At 43.2% G+C, this 19,955-nt stretch overlaps 1 protein-coding gene across 1 annotated transcript in view; it reads left to right on the forward strand.

Annotated features, from left to right (window-relative positions):
- gria3a (glutamate receptor, ionotropic, AMPA 3a) overlaps positions 1-19,955 on the forward strand; it is a 128,016-nt gene that overhangs the window by 86,855 nt on the left and 21,206 nt on the right. Inside the window, exons 5-8 of the mRNA XM_024012019.1 lie at positions 17,497-17,550; positions 17,856-18,017; positions 18,567-18,734; positions 18,874-18,978. Of these exons, the coding sequence (XP_023867787.1) occupies positions 17,497-17,550; positions 17,856-18,017; positions 18,567-18,734; positions 18,874-18,978 (489 nt within the window). The remainder of the gene's footprint in view (positions 1-17,496; positions 17,551-17,855; positions 18,018-18,566; positions 18,735-18,873; positions 18,979-19,955) is intronic.

A 19,955-nucleotide genomic window follows, 5' to 3' on the forward strand; every position in this document is an offset into this window, starting at 1 on the left:
CATGTTTGTGGTGAATGAGGACCCAAAAGCCGACCGTAATAGTAACAGAGTCTTTATTCCAGTATAAAACAAATAATGATTCTCCTGGATATTATCAATGGTAAATTCCAAAACAGGAAACTGAAATCCTCTCGTCAATGAGAGAGGAACGACTGGAGACGCGACCACAGACTGCGAGGTCGCTTCAGGAAGGCACTGGCCGTAGCTGACATAGACACCTGCTCACACGCAGCATCTGAAGAAGGCAAAAGAACACGACAGGGCGGAACAAGGACACAGGAACAGCAAACATCAAACAGAAATCCAGACAAGGAACAGAAGCGCGAAAACAGAGGGAGAAATAGGGACTCTAATCAGAGGCAATAATAGGGGGACAGGTGTGAAAGAGTAAATGAGGGTCGTTAGGAGAATGAGAAACAGCTGGGAGCAGGACGGAACGATAGAGAGAGAGAGCGGGAGAGGGAGAGAGGGAGAGAGAGAGAGAAGAAGAAAGAGGGAAAGAACCTAATAAGACCAGCAGAGGGAAGCACAGGGACAAGACATGATCAAAGACAAAACATGACAGTTAGCCCCCCATTCACCGAGCGCCTCCTGGCGCACTCCGAAGGAGGAAACCCCTGGGCAACGAAGGAAATCATCGATATCAGATACCCGGTCCTGCACGTCCCGAGATTGGCAACCCAACTCCTCTCCTGCAGGACCGATAACCTCCCAATCCAACTATTACCTGGATGTACCACTGCTCCACCCAAACCGGGAACGCATGTCCTATGATCTTCCGTACCTGTGTAAATAGGAGCGCCCTCGACCAAGGACGGGGGGAGGGAGGGAAGACGAAAACGATGAGGGGCGCGAAGAAAAGGCTTGACACAAGAGCGACATGGAAGACAAGGGTGGACGGCGACGAAGATTTGCGGAAGAAGCAGTCGGCACAGCTACATAGGATTTGACGACCTGAGAGACACGGAACGGACCAATGACCGCCGAGTAAACTTGCGAGGAAGCTGGTCGTAAGGGAGAAGGTTACGAGTGGAAAAGCCACACTCTCTGACCGCGGACCAATACCTAGGGACTCTTAATCCTACGTTTATTGGCGGCTCTCACAGTCTGCGCCCTGTAACGGCAAAGTGCAGACCTGACCCTCCTCCAGGTGCGCTCACAACGTTGGACAAAAGCCTGAGCGGAGGAACGCTGGACTCGGCGAGCTGGGACGAGAACAGAGGGAGGCTGGTACCAAGACTACTCTGAAACGGAGATAGACCGGTAAGCAGACGAAGGAAGCGAGTGTGAGCGTACTCAGCCCAGGGGAGCTGTTCTGCCCAAGACGCAGGGTTTCGAAACGAAAGGCTGCGTAATATGCGACCAATCGACTGATTGGCCCTTCTGCTGCTTGACCGTTAGACTGGGGATGAAACCCGGAAGAGAGACTGACGGGAAGCACCAATTAAACGAACGAACTCCCTCCAAAACTGTGACGTGAATTGCGGACCTCTGTCCTGAAACGGCGTCCTAACGGGAGGCCATGAATTCTGAACACTATTCTCAATGATGATTTGTGCCGTCTCCTTTAGAGAAAGCTTAGCGAGGGGAAATGAAATGTGCCGCCTTAGGAACCTATCGATAACCGTAAGAATCACAGTCTTCCGCAGACGAAGGCAGACCGGTAATAAAGTCTAAGGCGATGTGAGACCATGGTCGAGAAGGAATGGGAAGCGGTCTGAGACGACCGCAGGGAGGAGGAGTTACCTGACTTAGTCTGCGCGCAGTCCGAACAAGCAGCCACGAAACGAGCCGTACTGTGTCCGCTCCTGAGTAGGCACCAAAACCGCTGGCGAAAGAAGCAAGCGTACCCCGAACGCCGGGGCCAGCTAACTTGGCAGAGTGAGCCCACTGAGAACAGCCAGACGAGTAGAGACAGGAACGAACAGAAGGTTACATAGGACAGCGCGCTCGGCGACGCAGTGTGAGTGAGTGCTTGCTTTACCTGTCTCTCAATTCCCCAGACAGTCAACCCGACAACACGCCCTTCAGGAGAATCCCCTCGGGTCGGTAGAAGCCACAGAAGAACTAAAAGAACGGGATAAGGCTAAGGCTGGTTGGTGTTCTTAATTTCCCCGGGCGATAGGAAAATCACGAACTCGAAACGATGCGAAAAACAAGCGCCCAACGAGCTGTTACGTGCATTAAGTCGTTTGGCAGGCAGAACGGATGTACTCAAGGTTCTGGTATGGTCAGTCCAACACAAAGCACAAAAAGGGACGGTCGCCCCCTCCAACCACTGTCGCCATTCGCCTATGGCTAAGCGATGGCGAGCAGTTCGCGGTTAGCCACATCATAGTTGCGCTCCGATGGCGACAGGGCGATGAGAAAAAAAGTAAGCACAAGGATGGACCTTATCGTCAGAGTGGAAGCGCTGAGACAGAATGGCTCCACGCCCACCTCTGAAGCGTCAACCTCGACAATGAATTGTTTAGTGACGTCAGGAGTAACAAGGATAGGGCGGATGTTAAAACAGCTTCTTGAGGAGATCAAAAGCTCCCTGGGCGGAACCGGACCACTTAAAGCAAGTCTTGACAAAGTCAGAGCTGTGAGAGGGGCAGCCACATCTTGACCGAAATTACGAATGAAACGCCGATAGAAATTAGCGAAACCGAGAAAGCGCTGCAACTCGACACGTGACTTAGGGACGGGCCAATCGCTGACAGCCTGGACCTTAGCGGATCCATCTGACATGCCTTCAGCGGAAATAACAGAACCGAGAAATGTGACAGAGGAGACATGAAAAGGCGCACTTCTCAGCCTTCACGTAGAGACAATTCTCTAAAAAGGCGCTGGAGTACACGTCGAACGTGCTGAACATGAATCTCGATGACGGTTGAAAAATATCAGGATTTCGTCAAGGTAAACGAAAACAAAAATGTTCAGAATGTCTCTCAGTACATCATTAAACTAATGCCTGAAAGAACAGCTGGAGCATTAGCGAGACCCGACGGCAGAACCCGGTAATTCAAATGCCCTAACGGGAGTGTTAAACGCCGTTTTCCACTCGTCCCCCTCTCTGATGCGTACGAGATGGTAAGCGTTACGAAGGTCCAACTTAGTAAAGAACCTGGCTCCCTGCAAAATCTCGAGGCTGACGACATAAGGGGAAGCGATAACGATTCTTAACCGTTATGTCATTCAAGCCCTCGATAATCCACGCGGTGGGGCGACCGACACTTTTAGAGAGTACCGGTCACCTTCATTACATATAAACTATTGTGAAAAATCCCGTTTCCGGCAGAGCACAAAAAGAAGGAGAGGCAAAACGGCAACCCCTAGGTATGCGGGATGCATAAAGTGAACGTCTGCTTTTCTCAAATCTAACGTGCCTGGTAGTGACATGGGTCGACCTGTGACGACCTCAAACGGACTCAACCCTGTGATTTTGTTATGTGTTGCCCGTATACTTCATAATACCTACCYTAGGCAATGCATCTGAGGTGTTTTTCCTAATCAGTTTAGGAGACAGAGGTGTTCCCTTGGCAGCCGCCATGGCAGCTCTGTCAGCCAGATCATTACCTTTACTCTCATCTGTAAAGATTTTTCCATGTGCTTTCATTTTCAAAATTGCAACTTGTCCAGGTAACTGGAGAGCATTCAGTAGAGCCATCACCTCTGYTCCATTCTTCAGAGGAGCTCCCAGTGATGTCATGAATCCTCTYTTTTTCCATATTTTTCCAAAATCATGGGTAACACCAAAAGCATATCTCAAGTCTGTAGATATTTGCTGTTTTTCTTTCAGCTTGTTTATGTGCTTCTGTCAAAGCCACCAATTCCGCCACCTGGGCTGATGCTCCTGAGGGTAACGTGTCTGTCACTATKACATTGTCCATTGTAGTAACTGCCCAGCTTGCCTTCTTCACCCCCCCCTCCACAATGCTTGAACCGTCTGTGTATAAGATAAACTCCGGGTTTTCCAACAGATTCTTCATAAACCCATCAGAGAGCTGATCCAAAACCAACTCACAACAGTCGTGTTCAAGTAATGTGGTATCTGGAGGAAGCATCAGAGTAGCTGGATRACATGGTGTGCCACGTTGTATGATGATGTTAGGAGCCTCCACTACTTAAGTATTGGCCATAGCTTCTTTGCTATGGGATATTGTTTTATGCAAGTTGGGGCAGCACCTGTCAAGCACACTGGTTTCATATCCAAAGTTCCGCACCCATTTTTCTCCGTAGTCCAAATAGGATGGTTCTGAACTGTAGATCGCTGCAGTTGTCTAATTTTCCATGTCACCTTCCCTTCAGAAATGTTCAGTGTAGAGTCAAGTTGCATAATAACATCAAGGCCTAAAATAGGTCGTTCAAATGAGCCTATCCACACCCCTGCATCAATCTTCATTGGACCAATAGAAATTGATAATGGTTTGATTTGTTTCATATCTGGGCCCCCCCTCCCTTCCATCCGCACCCTCTGCCCCCCCCGGCCCCTCCTCCCTCCCCACATCCTGTTGCTCGCTCAATCTTCTTGCCCGTGTACTGAAGACATACAGTTGAAGTTGGAAGTTTTACATACACCTTAAGTCAACTAATTTAAACTCAGTTTTTCACAATTCCTGACATTTAATCCTAGTAAAAATTCCCGTCCACTTTATTTTAAGAATGTGAAATGTCAGAATAATAGTAGAGACTGATTTATTTCAGGTTTTATTATTTTCACATTCCAGTGGGTCAGAAGTCTTACATACACACAATTAGTTATTTGGTAGGATTGCATTTAATTGTTTAACTTGGTCAAACATTTCTGGTAGCCTTCCACAGCTCCACAGTAAGTTGGGGGAATTTTGGCCCATTCTTCCTGACGAGCTGGTGTAACTGAGTCAGGTTTGTAGGCCTCTTTGTCACACCCGCTTTTTCAGTTCTGCCACAACATTTTGTAATGGATTGAGGTCAGGGCTTTTTGGATGGCACTCCAATATCTTGACTTTGTTGTCCTTAGCTTTTTGCCACAACTTTGGAAGTATGCTTGGGGTCATTGTCCGTTTGGAAAGACCCATTTTGCGACCAAGCTTTAACCTCCTGACTGATGTCTTGAGATGTTTGCTTCAATATATCACATAATTTTCCTCTCATGATGCCATCTATTTTGTGAAGTGCATCAGTCCCTCTGCATGATGTGCCCTGCCCCCCCCCCCGTGTTCATGGTGTTTGGGATGGTGTTCTTCGGCTTGCAAGCTTCTCCTTTTTCCTCCAAACAATAACGATGGTCATTATAGCCAACAGTTATATTTTTGTTTCATCAGACCAGAGGACATTTTCTCCAAAAAGTGTGCAGTTGCAAACCGTAGTCTGGCTTTTTTATGGTGGTTTTGAAGAGTGGCTTCTTCCTTGCTGAGCGGCCTTTCAGGTTATGTCGACATAGGACTCGTTTTACTGTGGATATAGATACTTTTGTACCTGTTTCCTCCAGCATCTTCATAAGGTCCTTTGCTTGTTGTCTGGGATTGATTTGCACCTTTCGCACGAAAGTACGTTCATCTTAAGGAGACAGAACGCGTCTCCTTCCTGAGTGGTATGGACGGCTGCGCGTCCATGGTGTTTATACTTGCATACTATTGTTTGTACAGATGAACGTGGTACCTTCAGGCATTTGGAAATTTCTCCCAAGGATGAACCAGACTTGGTGAGGTCTACAATTTTTTTGCTGAGGTCTTGGATGATTTCTTTTGATTTTTCCCATGATGTCAAGCAAAGAGCACTGAGTTTGAAGGTATGCCTTGAATACAGTACACCTCCAATTGACTCAAATGATGTCAATTAGCCTACCAGAAGCTCTAATACATGACATCATTTTCTGGAATTTTCCAAGCTGTTTAAAGGCACAGTCAACTTAGTGTATGTAAACTTCTGACCCACTGGAATTGCGATACAGTGAATTATAAGTGAAATAATCTGTCTGTAAACAATTATTGGAAAAATTACTTGTGTCTTGCACAAAGTAGATGTCCTAACCGACTTGCCAAAACTATAGTTTGTTAACAAGATATTTGTGGAGTGGTTGAAAAACGAGTTTTAATGACTCCAACCTAAGTGTATGTAAACMTCCGACTTCAACTGTATATGTTTTGATTAAGATATGGGAATTACAGTGACTTCAGCACCCGTATCTACAAAAAACTACTGCAAAGTTATTAACCATCATGTTCACATATATTCCATCCGATTTCATATGTACACCAGCTGAGATGGGGCGTAAGAGTGGGTCTATTAGTTTCCCTCCACAGCATCCAGCAAACTCTACTGCTGAGCCGGAGAGAGCTTCTTACATTTCTGCGTCAGCATTGTGTCGTTTGGGGCTGTTGTCTTGATTCCATTTTCCCTTAGACGGACCCTTCTTCTCCTGGCCACAACACATTTTCTTTTCCTACATTCTCGTTGCCAGTGACCAGACATCCCGCAATAATGACATACACCAGGTTTTTCTTTTTCTGAACATTGTTGGTTTCACTCGGAACCTGCACAACTCTGATAACAGACGGTTTATTATGTTGATTGATGTCTCTGTCCAGTCGTGACAACCTGTCGATGATGTCACTGTAGTTTTGTCTCTACCAATCAGTAGTTGTGGATTTTTTGCAAATCATCATGTATGGATTGCATCAGCTGATGAGTGATTGCCCCATTTTTGGAGGAATTGAGTGTATCTTCATCTTCCATGTCGGGTAACCCACTATGTCTAACCACCTCTGCTCTAAACCTTTCCTTAAATTTAACAAACGGTTCTTTCGGTTTTGAACACATTTGGTTATCTCTCCCTTAAAACATGTATGGCTCTCCATCCATCGGACACATCATGCTCTTCACRACACACAGCTCCATAAACCTTTTCTTCAAGTATACGATGTTCACGGTTGTTCAAAACYAAGGCTAAGTACTGTAACCCATCATAAGGATGTAGATTGTAGAGTTTCTTATAACGCTTCAAAGGGTCGCATGTTTTCATACCCACTTCTCGTGGATGTTTCAACATGTTTGACCATTCATCCAACTGTTTTGGAGATGCTGATTTAGGTGTGATTACTGTCACTGGAGGTTGTTCTGGTTGGCTTAAGACATCGTTCATCACCGCTGTCAGAATCTGTTGACTCAAAGCCAGGCAATGCTGACCAGATCCTTAAAACCCGATCATCCTTGCGCAACTCAGCCTGAGGGTAGATTGAGGGAACAAAGGGTCCACAGGTGGGGGTCAAGTCTGCCACCCTTGCCTCCTGTAATTGTTGAATTTGCCTTTCAAGGTTTTTATCTGTTCACCAAGAGCTTTCAAACTATCTTTATCTCTCTGCAATGTCTCATCCCTCTTCCTTACTTCGGCTAATACCGTGAAAGTCCATCTTGTTTTTGTCAACGAGTTAGACATTCTCTGTATTTTCCCCCAAACTTTTTGTATATCAGACAGATTCCATATTCCATCTTTGTCAACAATGACYGAATATTTCTTTATTATCTCTTGCCTACACTTCTCTACTTTGAAATGGTTCTTCATATCACTAGACAGTGAATTTAAAATATTTTTCATGCTCACATCCGGAGGAGCTGTTCCTCCCTTTTCCAGAGGGGTTTTCTCACTTAACAATGGCATTACATTAACTTCAAAAGTTGTATAATATATATCTCTATGTTTATATATTTATATATTTATTTAACCCCAATGTGTGTGTGTGTGTGTGTGTGTGTGTGGTGATGGTGCATGTGTGTGGTGTGTTGGTGTGTGGTGGTGTGTGTGTGTGTGTTTGTGTGGTGTGTGTGGTGTGTGTGTGTGTGTGTGTGGTGTGTGTGTGGTGTGGTGTTGTGTGTGGTGGTGTGTGTGTGTGTTGGTGGGGTGTGTGGTGTGTGTGTGGGTATAACCTCTTTTGAGGACTTGAACCTCTATTATCTTCTAGAACACAAATTGTTTCTGTTGACCCTGGTTACCCATAAAAACTTGTGTTCACCTCAAAGCTTGTTGAATGCTGCTCACAAGGCTTTCATTTCCCACACGTGTAAAAATTGCTTCTCAACTAGCAACTCACTTCAATGCAACAAGAAGGTTTCACAAAACAAAAACAGAGGCCTCAAACCTTTTAATAGAGGACTTGAACCCCTATAATAGAGATTTAACAAACCTGTAACAGAGGACTCAAACCACTAACCGAGCATACAAAGGACTAAACTCTGTAATAGAACAAAGGACTTGAACCCTTATACATCACAGATACGTTTAACTCATTGCATGCACACATTTTAACCTGATTTGGTTCTTTTAAAATTATATTGGTCTAAACTCACCCAGCAATTATGCCAAAAATCAGGAGATTAAGAGTTGACTCCCAAAGTGGGTTGCCCTCAGCCTTCTCTCTTTCTTCTGGATCAACACACAGTTGATTACTTTTTTCTTGTTGTTTTTCAGACCAATTCATTCTGGTCACGGCATCAAATGTTAGCGGTTGATGTTACTCTTCAATAACACAAACCCCAAAGCAAATCAGGGTGGGAAAATAGGTTTATTCAAAGAGAACAAATCATGCGGGGGGGGTAGATGGTAGATGTTCATGCTCCCCTGTCTTCAGTGATTCTCTATGTTTCAACATTCCTTCCGTCTTGTGCCAATATCAGTACTTGGTTCCAATAGTTTGTTTTTGTTTTTGTCAGAGATTGTCAGTTGGATAGGCTCTCGCAAGGTTTTGTATATCTTACCTATCATATGAAGACCCTTTTCTGACTCAAATAGGATTCCCTCAAGATTGCGCTGATGCCCAAAATATTTCAAATCAAAATGTTGTTTCATTTGAAAAAATCTACATTGGTCAGTCCAAAATTGCTTTTTAATGCCGTAATAGAAATACATGTATTTCCTATTACCAAGTCTTTTTGCGGTTTCTATGCCTTCATTTTATCGGTGAATTCTGAGGGTTGTGTTTTTAGAGAGTGATATTGGTTCTAGTAGAATACGTTTCATTTTCTTCCATATTGTTCTAGTGTTCTTAACTATGCAGTTGTTAATGTTCTTAGCTTTATCCTTTGAAAATAGACATGTGAAAAGGTTCTGGGAATGAGCGTGCACATATTCAGTATGTTCCCATTGTTTCTCTTTAGTGTTCCTAGTGAATACTTTGGTAGTGAGTTGATACAATTCTAAGTCTGGAAGGTTAAAACCACCCTCAGACTTAGGAAGATATAAAACATAACTTTTTCTTCTATGAGATTTATTTGCCCATATCAAGTCTGTTGTGACCGAGAATACTTTTTTAAAGAATGTCTTCGGTGGGGTAATTGTTATTGCCGAGAAAAATATGAGCCATGCCACTCTGAAGAGGTGTCACGACTTCTGCCGAAGTCGATGCCTCTCCTTGTTCGGGCGGTGCTCGGCGGTCGACGTCACCGGTCTTCTAGCCATCATTGATRCATTTTTCATTTTCCATTGGTTTTGTCTTGTCTTCCTACACACCTGGTTCCAATCTCATTCATTACATGTTGTGTATTTAACCCTCTGTTTCCCCTCATGTCCTTGTCAGAGATTGTTTGTTGTTATGCTCGTGATTTATGGATTGGTGCGCGACGGGTTCTTGTACTTGTTATTAAACTACTCCACTCTAAACTACTCTAAACTTATACCAAGTTTGATTCTCCTGCGCCTGACTTCCCTGCCACCTACACACACGACATGACAAGAGGTTTATTCTACCTGTAAGATTTATGGGAAGATTGTTCCATTTAATTAGATCTGCTTTCGTATTGTTAAGTAATGTGATAAAGTTATCTTTATATGTTTGTTGTTACTTATTACACATCCTAAGTATTTTATATTTTTCTGGTCCACTTGAAGGATTGCTGTAGCTCATGTTACGAACTGGATCATAACCCGTAACAAAGAGGGAGACAACGCGGAGATAAAGAAATAACAAACATATTTATTAAATAAAGTAAACTATATACAATTAACAATGGTGTGTGTATTTACTAGTGTCGTGAGTGGATGTGTGCAAAGATGGTGATAATGAGGGATGTTGAGAGGTGCCAAAACAAGTGCACACAAAGAAGACCCAAAATGCCAGAATAAAAAACAACAGTGTGTCTGCATGGAGAGAGTCCCTTCAATGTATGGGGGAAAGGTGTATTCACCCGAGCCCCGGTGTGTCCCATTTCGCTGACGACCCTCTCGGCTCCGCCCACCGACATCCTATTAAGGAAAACAAGAGCAAAGAGAAAGAATTCGGCAGACAGAGTGGGAGGATCGTCATAAGTTACTCATAAGTTATTCATTTTATTTTTCCTATTGACATTATTTAGTTTTTTTCCACGTTCATATTATTTCCTGAGATTTTAGAGTATTCTGAAAATATTTTTAGCAAGGGGGCCATTACGTTTTTTATATTGGTCAGGTATAACAGGAGATCATCTGCAAATATTTTTTGTTTATATCAGAATATGTGAGTGGAGCGAGGAGCGGAGCATGCCCAATTTGACTGGAGCGTGGAGCGAGATTCTCAGAGGCTCCAATTTCATTCCAGTAGTGCTAAAGTAGCGCTCACTTCATGAGCTCAGAGCAGGCTCGGCCCAGCATGCATTTGTATTCTTCTTGTGTGCTGTTATTATAGCCCCTTGCTTTAGCTACTGTCATGGAGTTCGCTAAATATTTTCATAAAGAAACTGATAAACCACACAGGRGCTAAATCAAGGTGAGGACCAAGAGCAAGAGAGGGAGTGTGGTGATGTATTGCCCACAACTAAAGAATCATTGTGGAATCTGAAGACACGTATCCCGAAAGTATGTTGGTGTGCTTACTATGTGCACATGCTATTAAACGTTCTGTTAATTTTTGTTCTGTTGTCTATACAATAGGCCATAATTGATTTTGGCCCAAAAGGCCATAATTGATTTTGGCCCAAAAGGCCATAATTGATTTTGGCCCAATAGGCCATTATTGATTTTGGCCCAATAAGCCATAATTGATTTTGGCCCAATAGGCCTGGCATATTCCCACGTTCAAGAAGCTTTCCGTTTTGATTGGGTTAATTTGCCTAAAAACCAGAAGGGCCTCCCTATAGAAAAATAAAAACACTACTTTAGATCTCTGCCCAGCCTGGGAAGAGTGGCCAAAAGGGTGTTTAGGATCCCCAGTGGCTGTTTGTCTGTTTTTTAGTTGTTTAATCCTGATTCATATAGATTTTCATTGAAGCTTTTAACATTGTCATTAATCGCGTTGTTCTTTCTAATTAGCTTTTGTAGATGTATATTTTAAAATTATAACTGGTGTGAAGGAAATGTTACTTTGTGCATCTTGTCTTTGGTGTCATTAACAATCCTTGGTTCCTGCCTGTGCCTGGCAAAGATATGACGGTGGGCGGTCATGACATACCTCCTTTAGACTATTTGGCAGAATGCCCGGAATATGTTCTATAAGTTAAGAAAGGAGACGGTGCCAGACACATGCCGGAACTATGCCCATGTAACGTGTCTGTAACCAGTATATAAGGGAACTAAACGGGACTGCCCCGTTAGAGCTCCTGACAGACGTTCACTATGGTGCATCAAGTTTGTTGGAACCTCTCCAGGGTGCTGACAATAAACAATGATTAATTTAAGATTGACTTCGAGTGTCCGTGTGTAAGAATTTCCACAACAATTTGGCATCACAAGAAGGATCAGTGAAGGTCTGCGAGGGAGACACCGGTGCCGCATTCCTTAGTGGGAAAGCATTAGGGAATTTCCCATCTGATAAAAGACGACCTGGACCCGCCCAGACCAGACTTTTACTGAGAGCTGCCCGGGGGAAGATACCTGATTCGCGATCCTCTGAGAGACATGTCTTCTGAATTTCAGTAAGTCAATTTAAATGAATCTGTGATTTGTTTAATATTGACTTTGCATTGGTGAAGTTTACACTCACCAACCTTAATAGTCTTCGTTCCCTCTTCTCTGGTGAGTGACAGATGTGAGAACATTATTCTCTGTCTAAATGAAGGTAGAGAGAGAGTGTGAGAGAGAGAGAGAGAGAGAGAGAGAGAGAGAGAGAGAGAGATGTCCTGCAATGCCGGACATTTTAAACTTGTAGGGCTCTATTTTCGGCTGGCGTTAAGGCGGCAAACACGTTATTTTCGTCATGTAAATACTGCCGCACTGGCATCTTACCTGTCTTATATCAGCTAGCTTGTGCTCAGATTGGTGGGGTGGAAATATTTGATGTGTGTCCTTAAAAAGATGATCCAAAGTGCTAATTTCATGCAGTGCTGATAGGGATATTTAAGACCAACCAAAAGCTGGTTTTAGCAGTAACGCAGTTGGTTATGGCATGATTTTTGTCAGCGGAAATGCAGCCTATCCAGCTGTGATGCACACTGCGCCAGTATGCGCATGGAACAAGAGTAGCTTAATGTGCATTTGGTGCCTGCATACTTCGTATTTAGAAACACAGAATTGTTAAAATTTTATATTTGATTAAAAACCAAGCATAGGCTCCCCTCCTCTCCTCTCAATAAAGGCTTTTTTTTGTCTGCCCAATGCAATCTGCAGTTTGTCGATTCCACTTTGACATTTCAGACTTGATTTTCCCTTACAATTTTTTTGCAACCCCTTCAAAAATGTTCATGAATTATAATCCACATAATAATTCACGTTTCCTGTTGCTGCAGGAAAGTTTTCCTGCTGTAGCAAACTGACTCAAATTAAGATCCTACATCTGTATGGTCACACTGTCCACACAGTGTGGGAGTGGCTCCCTCTTGTTAGCCTGTCGTTACACAAACCCTAAGATGAATTCTAAATGGATAAGATGCATCACACATTGACCACACGTTGCTGGCTCGTATGTGAGGTTGATTTGTGAAGAAGACACTAACTATGAGCAGTCCATGATGGCACTCAGGCTATCTATTCCATTCAATGTTCAATCAAATTGAGAAGTACTGGAGCTCCCCTCTTACTCTCTCCCAGTGTACAGTTGGATAGGTTGTAGACTCTTTGACAGTTCTTCTTTTTTGCTATGCCTTCGAAGAGTTTTTCCACCCCCAAAGTGGATAATGGTGAGCTGTCCATCCTGTCTAGGGAGGTGGAACCATATAAATAGAATAGAATGACATTCTATTTGGCTGGAACACAATGGCCTGACCCACCTAGCTTCTGACCGAAAGAGAACAACAGAGACTGGTTCAGATCAGGAAGCGAACTGATGTGACTGAGGAATGAGAATGACCTCACTAAGTCCCCATTCGTCTGTTTTAGGTGCAGGCTGGAAATATTATCATCCCAGGGGAACCAGGAAACTGGAGCGCTAGGATCCTAAAAATATTTATTATGCACACATCACATGCTTTATTTTTTATCTTAGTCCACTTTTCTGGTCTAGAGAACAAGACATACACTGAGTATACAAAACATTAAGAACACCTGCTCTTTCCATGACATTGTTACGTCCGTCGTCAATTGAATGAGACCAAAGCGCAGCGTGGAAAGTGTTCATCGTACTTTATTAGATGAACACCAAAAAACAACAAAATATAAACGAACGTAAAGCTCTGTAGCGCTAAACAGCAACTATACAAAGACAAGATCCCACAAACTCAGGTGGAAAACAGGCTGCCTAAGTATGATCCCCAATCAGAGACAACGATAGACAGCTGTCTCTGATTGGGAATCATACTTAGGCAGCCTGTTTTCCACCCTAGTTTGTGGGATCTTGTTTTTGCACAGTTACTAGGTAGCCTGCAGAACATTACTTTCGTTTATTCTTTTGTTGTTTTGCTGGTGTTCATCTTAATATAGAAAGATGTACGCTTACCACGCTGCGCCTTGGTCTCCTTCTATCAACGAGCGTGACAGACATAGACTGACCAGGTGAAAGCTATGGTCCCTTATTGATGTCACTTGTTAAATCTACMTCAATCAGTGTAGATGAAGGGGAGGAGACAGCCTTGAGACAATTGAGACATGGATTGTGTATGTGTGCCATTCAGAGGGTAAATGGGCAAGACAACATATTCAAGTGCCTTTGAACGGGGTATGGTAGTAGATGCTAAGCACACCGGTTTGTGTCAAGAACTTGTTACATGCTTTTGTTTGCCCATTTATATTTCGAGGTTGTACTCTAGCACGTTAGCACGTGGGGCGCACTGATTGGTGTCACCTCGTTAGTCAGAATGTGTTACACCTGTGCTGGTTTGTCATCTCGTTAGTGGGAAGGTGTTTCACATGTGCTGGCCCAAGTGATATTTAAGAGTGGTTGGCCCAGTTCTCTTGAGAGATGTGTGGGGTTAACACCTTTAGTTGGCACTCCCTATTTGATTTCTAGAAAATGTATCTGTTCTTCTCTATTTTCATTTTGCTCCACTTTTTGATTTGCCTCCTGTCTTTAAGTTTGGTGTGGGTTTTTCTTTCTRTTATATTGGCCTTATTGGGCCAATATAGTGGTCACTCATGGTGGGTGTCATTTAGGAGCGTAATAAACTTTAACGCTGCAGGATTTTTCATGCTCAAAACTTTCCAGTGTGTATCAAGAATGGTCCACCACCCAAAGGACATCCAGCCAACTTGTCCCTGTGGAACGCTTCAAACACCTTGTAGAGTCCATGCCCCGACGAATTGAGGCTGTTCTGAGGGCAAATGGGGGGGGGATACTGCATACTGTCTTCATATACAACAATTATGTCCCCTAGATTGGAACTGGCCTCCTTTGAATGGTAATGTGTATGAGTCACTGAAATACCTCAACTCCCCCTACTTGCATGTGTGCGTGCGCGTAGGCACACACACACATACACACCCTGGGACAGATTAGCTTAGGACTCTTAAGTACTCAAATTGGATTTGCGTAGTCATACGTCTCTGCAACAGAGAACCAACACACAGCGGAGCACAGAGATGTTTCAGCTTTCTGCATTTCAGATCACAGCGCAATATTAAGTTACTCATTAATTACGATGAATTAAACAGACTTCAATATTTGAGCCAAAAACACAATTTCAAGTCGCAAATTTTTAGAGGCCKTCGTATAAGCGAATAGCCTATGTTTTACGGCAGGATGCAGTGGTCCTGTTCCGTTCGTTCCGTGACTCGTCAGAGGAGAGAATTAGCCGCTGGCTCCAGGCGCTGCAGCTTCATTAAGTGCTTGCTGTGTTGTCACACTTTGTCCGCCGTGGCTCCTTCCCTCTCACATGAATCCCAGATGAAGGGCTTTTTGTTCCCTCTTCTTTTTTAATTGAACTTTTTGATTATGCATGCTTTCTGCCTGGGAGGGATGGGATGACGAGGGGCTGAGGAGCAGGGTGGTTTTGCATGTGTGATCAGCAGTTTTTGGGAATCTARTCTGAAAAGATAGTTTACCAAGCTACCAAGTACTTAACACTGAGAAGTTAAGCTAGACTAAAGCTACCCTTAAGAAAAATATAGTTTACTTAAATATAAAGTTACTTTGAAAAAGTAATTCACTACATTCAAACTACTGAACAAGTTTAATATGCAAATCTGAAATGTCAATGACTATAAATTGCAAAAACAGTTAACTTTGGGGTCACATGTTAACATAATGTAATTTTGCCTATTAAACACAAAACAAAAAAATTCAAGTGAGAATTAGGCAAGTCTGATGCCAAAAAAGAAAGTAAATTATCTTTTTTTCTTTTCTTTTTTTWAAAGTAGTGTGTTAGTAGTTAGTTATACCGCTACATGGCAAAAAAGTAATGAACTACCTAGATTTGAATTTAGTTCAACTACATGCAGTTCACTACTCCCCAACACTGGAGATCAGATCCTTCACTGGAGACAGAGTCCCACTGTCAAGGAGCCTGTCTGTATCACTCTGTGTCTTCTGAAATGACAGTGAAATGGGCTATGAACGTCATTACAGGTGTTATTACCAGTAGTATGGCCCTATCCCACACACTGGGACCTTCTAGTTCCGTAACTATCCTCCCTCTGAGAAATGGGAAGTTTGGGGTCCCAGGCAGGATCTGAGGGGGTTACTGGTGGAGGTGGAAAATGTCAAACATAATGAAATRGTTGAGCACACCTTCCCAGGGTAATAGGATTTAGAGTGGAAAGTGCCAAGAGGATGGGGAGGATAGGGAGAGGGACTGAGCTGTAACCTTGGAGGATTGAAAATGTTCTCTCTCCAGAGACAATTAGGAGCTATTAAAGGGACTAAGCAGATGATGGTTGAAAGGTAGAGGTGTGAAGGAAAGGACTGACTGGACGCTGTCTGAATGACAGTCACAATGTGCAGATGGATGCCATTACAGATGGAGACTTGTGGTTAATTTGTGAAGACYCCCTTAAATGTGATAAAACAGTCCTATTCCTACGCTGTTTCCTTTGTTTCCTTGGTTACATCTAACAATACAGCCCTCAGTGACATTGAGGGAGGTGGAGGAGATATGAGAATTGATTAAGCGATGCAACACAACATATTGCATGTCCTTGATTCCTTGCTTTGATACTCTTACAATAATTACAATCCATTTGGAGGTTATTTAAAGGTAAAATGAAACATACCGTACATTTACCACATGTTCGTTACTGGAATTCATAGGCATTCTCTAAACTACAATGCGTGAAACTGTCCTACATAACACTGGATGTTGCAGTGGCTGACACATAGAGAGCATCCTTGTCAAAACTGTGGGGGAGGAAGTCTAAAAAGACAGTGAAAATAGAGAGAAAAAAGCCTCTCTCTCCACCCCCTCAGTATGGTACTGTATGTATCTCCATGATGAAACCACAATTCTGTTCTGCTTTGTTCTGTTCTGCCAGGCAGTAAGAATGAGAGCTATGATAACTTACAGTATCTCTGAGTAACCTTGATGCGTTAACGGAGCCTGGACTGGTCATTAGAGTAAACAAAACAGCTAGCGTTGATTGTCCATGCCTGCCTGCCCACTCTCACTAGGAGAGAACAGTTTTGGTCCTAATTAAGTCTATACAACCCTGTGGCAGATTGAGCTACAGCAGAAAATGACAGAGAGCACTTTTTGTTTCAGCAGGCAGCTGCGTTATGAAAGGGTAATTTTTCTGCGGGCCTTGAGTCCTGACCTTATTTTCCATACTGACGCTAATACAAAAGGAACACAAAGTCCCGCACACACGCACACACGCACACACGCACACACGCACACACACACAAACACACACCCAGACCCTGTTAGAGAAACACACTCATATACATTACCCAAGGAACATTATTTAGGAAAGCCAATTATTCTGGTTTGTTTGTTTGTTTTTCAACTGAAAGATGACAGTTGAGTCTGTGCGGTTTCTGCTGCTCAACAAAAGTCACTGATGGGGATGGTGGTGGTACACTATATTTGCTCATTAGTGCAAAGAGACTGGAAACCCACAACCTTGATCAAGTGGATCTATGCTACTTCTGAGAACGAATAGAGGCTTTCAGGTTCTATTGTGTCTTCTTAGAACAGAAGATTGATAGAGTATGTGATGTCCTTTGATGCCTGGTCTAATTGTGAGGTTTTTTCCCACTCTTGCAGGTGGTGACCCTGGGGAAGAACAGCAGAGGCTACCACTACATCCTGGCTAACCTGGTGAATAGAGTAGGACAACACAACACAACAATCCTTATCTCTTTCAGGGGCTCTCTCAAACATTTATTATAAAATGGGATGTGGAATCACTTTAGTTTTCKAAATTTGAACAAACTGTACTTTTATGAACAAATAGCACAAACTAGAAAATTAAAAGTTATTCAGAAAACAATACCTCAGGAAACGCTTTCCTTTTTTAACTGTAAAGGCATTACAGGTGAAGCGCTCAGTACAGATGAACCCAGTTGTTGGGGACAGATTGTTTGATGCCTGCATGTTGTTGGGTACCTCTGGTTTCACTGCAGGGCTTCGCTAACATGACCCTGGACAAAGTGTTTGCTGGAGGAGCCAACATAACAGGCTTCCAGATCATCAACCCAGAGAACCCAATAGTCACACAGTTCATCCAGCGCTGGGAACGCCTAGACGAGAGGGAGTTTCCTGAGGCTAAGGGCACACCACTGAAGGTACAGTACCACACAGCTGTCAATGTTGTGTGGATGTTTTATTTACAGTATGAAACTTCCATCTCTGCCCATATCTGCTTCTCTACCTTTCTCTCTGACTTTCTGTTCAGTTATCTGTGTCTAGCTAATAGAATCAAAGACAGAGCATTTTCACTCACAAAAGGAAAGCTTTTGTCAAATTTAACCAGATAAACTGTCAGTGAGGCAATAGTAAAATCATACTGCTTGTTTACTGCTTGTCACTCAGAAAAGAGGCAAACATTGGTTTTCTGTTTGAAAGTAGCTACAACAGTATGAACTAGCTTTGGCATATCAGGCAACAACAGACTGCCAATCACCAATTACTCTTGAATAAAATAAACCTTGAGGCAGAGTGGCAGTGGGCTGTTCAGCTACTGCTGTACCTACTTTTTCATTGATACTCATTTTCACAATTTATTCCCTTTTCACATTGTGCTTTGTATCTAAATGTGCTCCTTACACAAACCAGTAAGTACCCTTCGGACTGCTCTCCTAGTGTCATGATCTGGTGTGGTGGTTGTGTTTCAGTACACGTCGGCGCTGACCCATGATGCCGTGCTGGTCCTGGCAGAGGCCTTCCGGTACCTGCGGAGGCAGAGGGTGGACGTGTCCCGGAGAGGGAGCGCTGGGGACTGCCTAGCCAACCCGGCCGTGCCCTGGAGCCAAGGCATTGACATAGAGAGAGCCCTCAAAATGGTAGGAGGGGTCTTCACAGATGCGCAGGTGTACCCCTGTCACCATGTCTTAAAAATATGATAGTATATTTTGACTAAATCTGAATTGAGTTGTTGTGTGAAGGTTATTACGGTTRCTTGTGTCATGGTGTGCGTGGCAGGTCCAGGTACAAGGTATGACAGGGAATATCCAGTTTGACTCGTTCGGTCGGAGATCCAACTACAGCATCGATGTGTATGAAATGAAAATAGGGGGGCCCAAGAAGGTAAGTAGAAAGCAGCACAGTGGCTCAACATGCAGAATACAAAACACTTTCTCACATTGTTTGAGTTCAGAGGGTCATTAACTGAGTAATTGGGAAAAGTTTGCAGGATGTCAGACCAGTTCACCTCTTTTTTTTTCTTTATTCATAACTGAGATTACATGTGAAGATAGTTCAGTTTTATGGACTTTAAATATGAATATTCAAGTAATTACACATTCAATATTTACGTAATTACACATTAACATGACTCCATAACATAAGTGTGCTTGTAACTGCATTGCACCATACGTGCGCAACAGTAATCATTGAACAGCTCTTAGCAGGGTCCAGGGCAGAGCTTTAAGCTTTATTGGAGCGCTTACAGTAGGACAGCTTTCACCTGTAGCGGCTCATGCACTGGGGGCTGACCTCTCCCTGCGTGCTCCCTTTGTGCTCAGTCATAACTGGGGCAGGGGGTAGGAGAGGGGACACATCAAGGCTGTCAGGAGTAGTGCTATATTAGCCAGTAACCCCCCTAGTTCCCACACATACTAGCCTATAGAACATACTGAGCTATAGAACAGTAGAAGAGGAGAGAAGTAGAATTAAAAAGAACAGAAAAGAAAAGTACAGAATACAACCGGACAGAAAAGACGAGAACAACAGACAGAACAAAACAGAACAGAACAAAATAACAGAACAAAAGAACAGAACAAAACAGAACAAAACAGAACAGAACAAAACAAAACAGAACAAAACAGAACAGAACAGATCAAATAACATGTAACTGCTGATGTTTTTTTTTTTTTTAAATCTTAGCAGTTATTGAATAGGTTCACAGACGTCAGATATCCATTTTTAGTAGCAGCATAGATATAGTATGCTTAATGTTTGTACATTAAGAGAAGCCCCTCACTCTGTAAATTGCAACTGAAATTGCTTATTGCTGAATAAGACTATTTCTTTTTTGCTGGTATTAGTATTGCCAAGCAGCATGC

The sequence above is a fragment of the Salvelinus sp. IW2-2015 genome, linkage group LG20 (genome assembly GCF_002910315.2).
Source record: "Salvelinus sp. IW2-2015 linkage group LG20, ASM291031v2, whole genome shotgun sequence".
NCBI classification, from domain to species: domain Eukaryota; kingdom Metazoa; phylum Chordata; class Actinopteri; order Salmoniformes; family Salmonidae; genus Salvelinus; species Salvelinus sp. IW2-2015.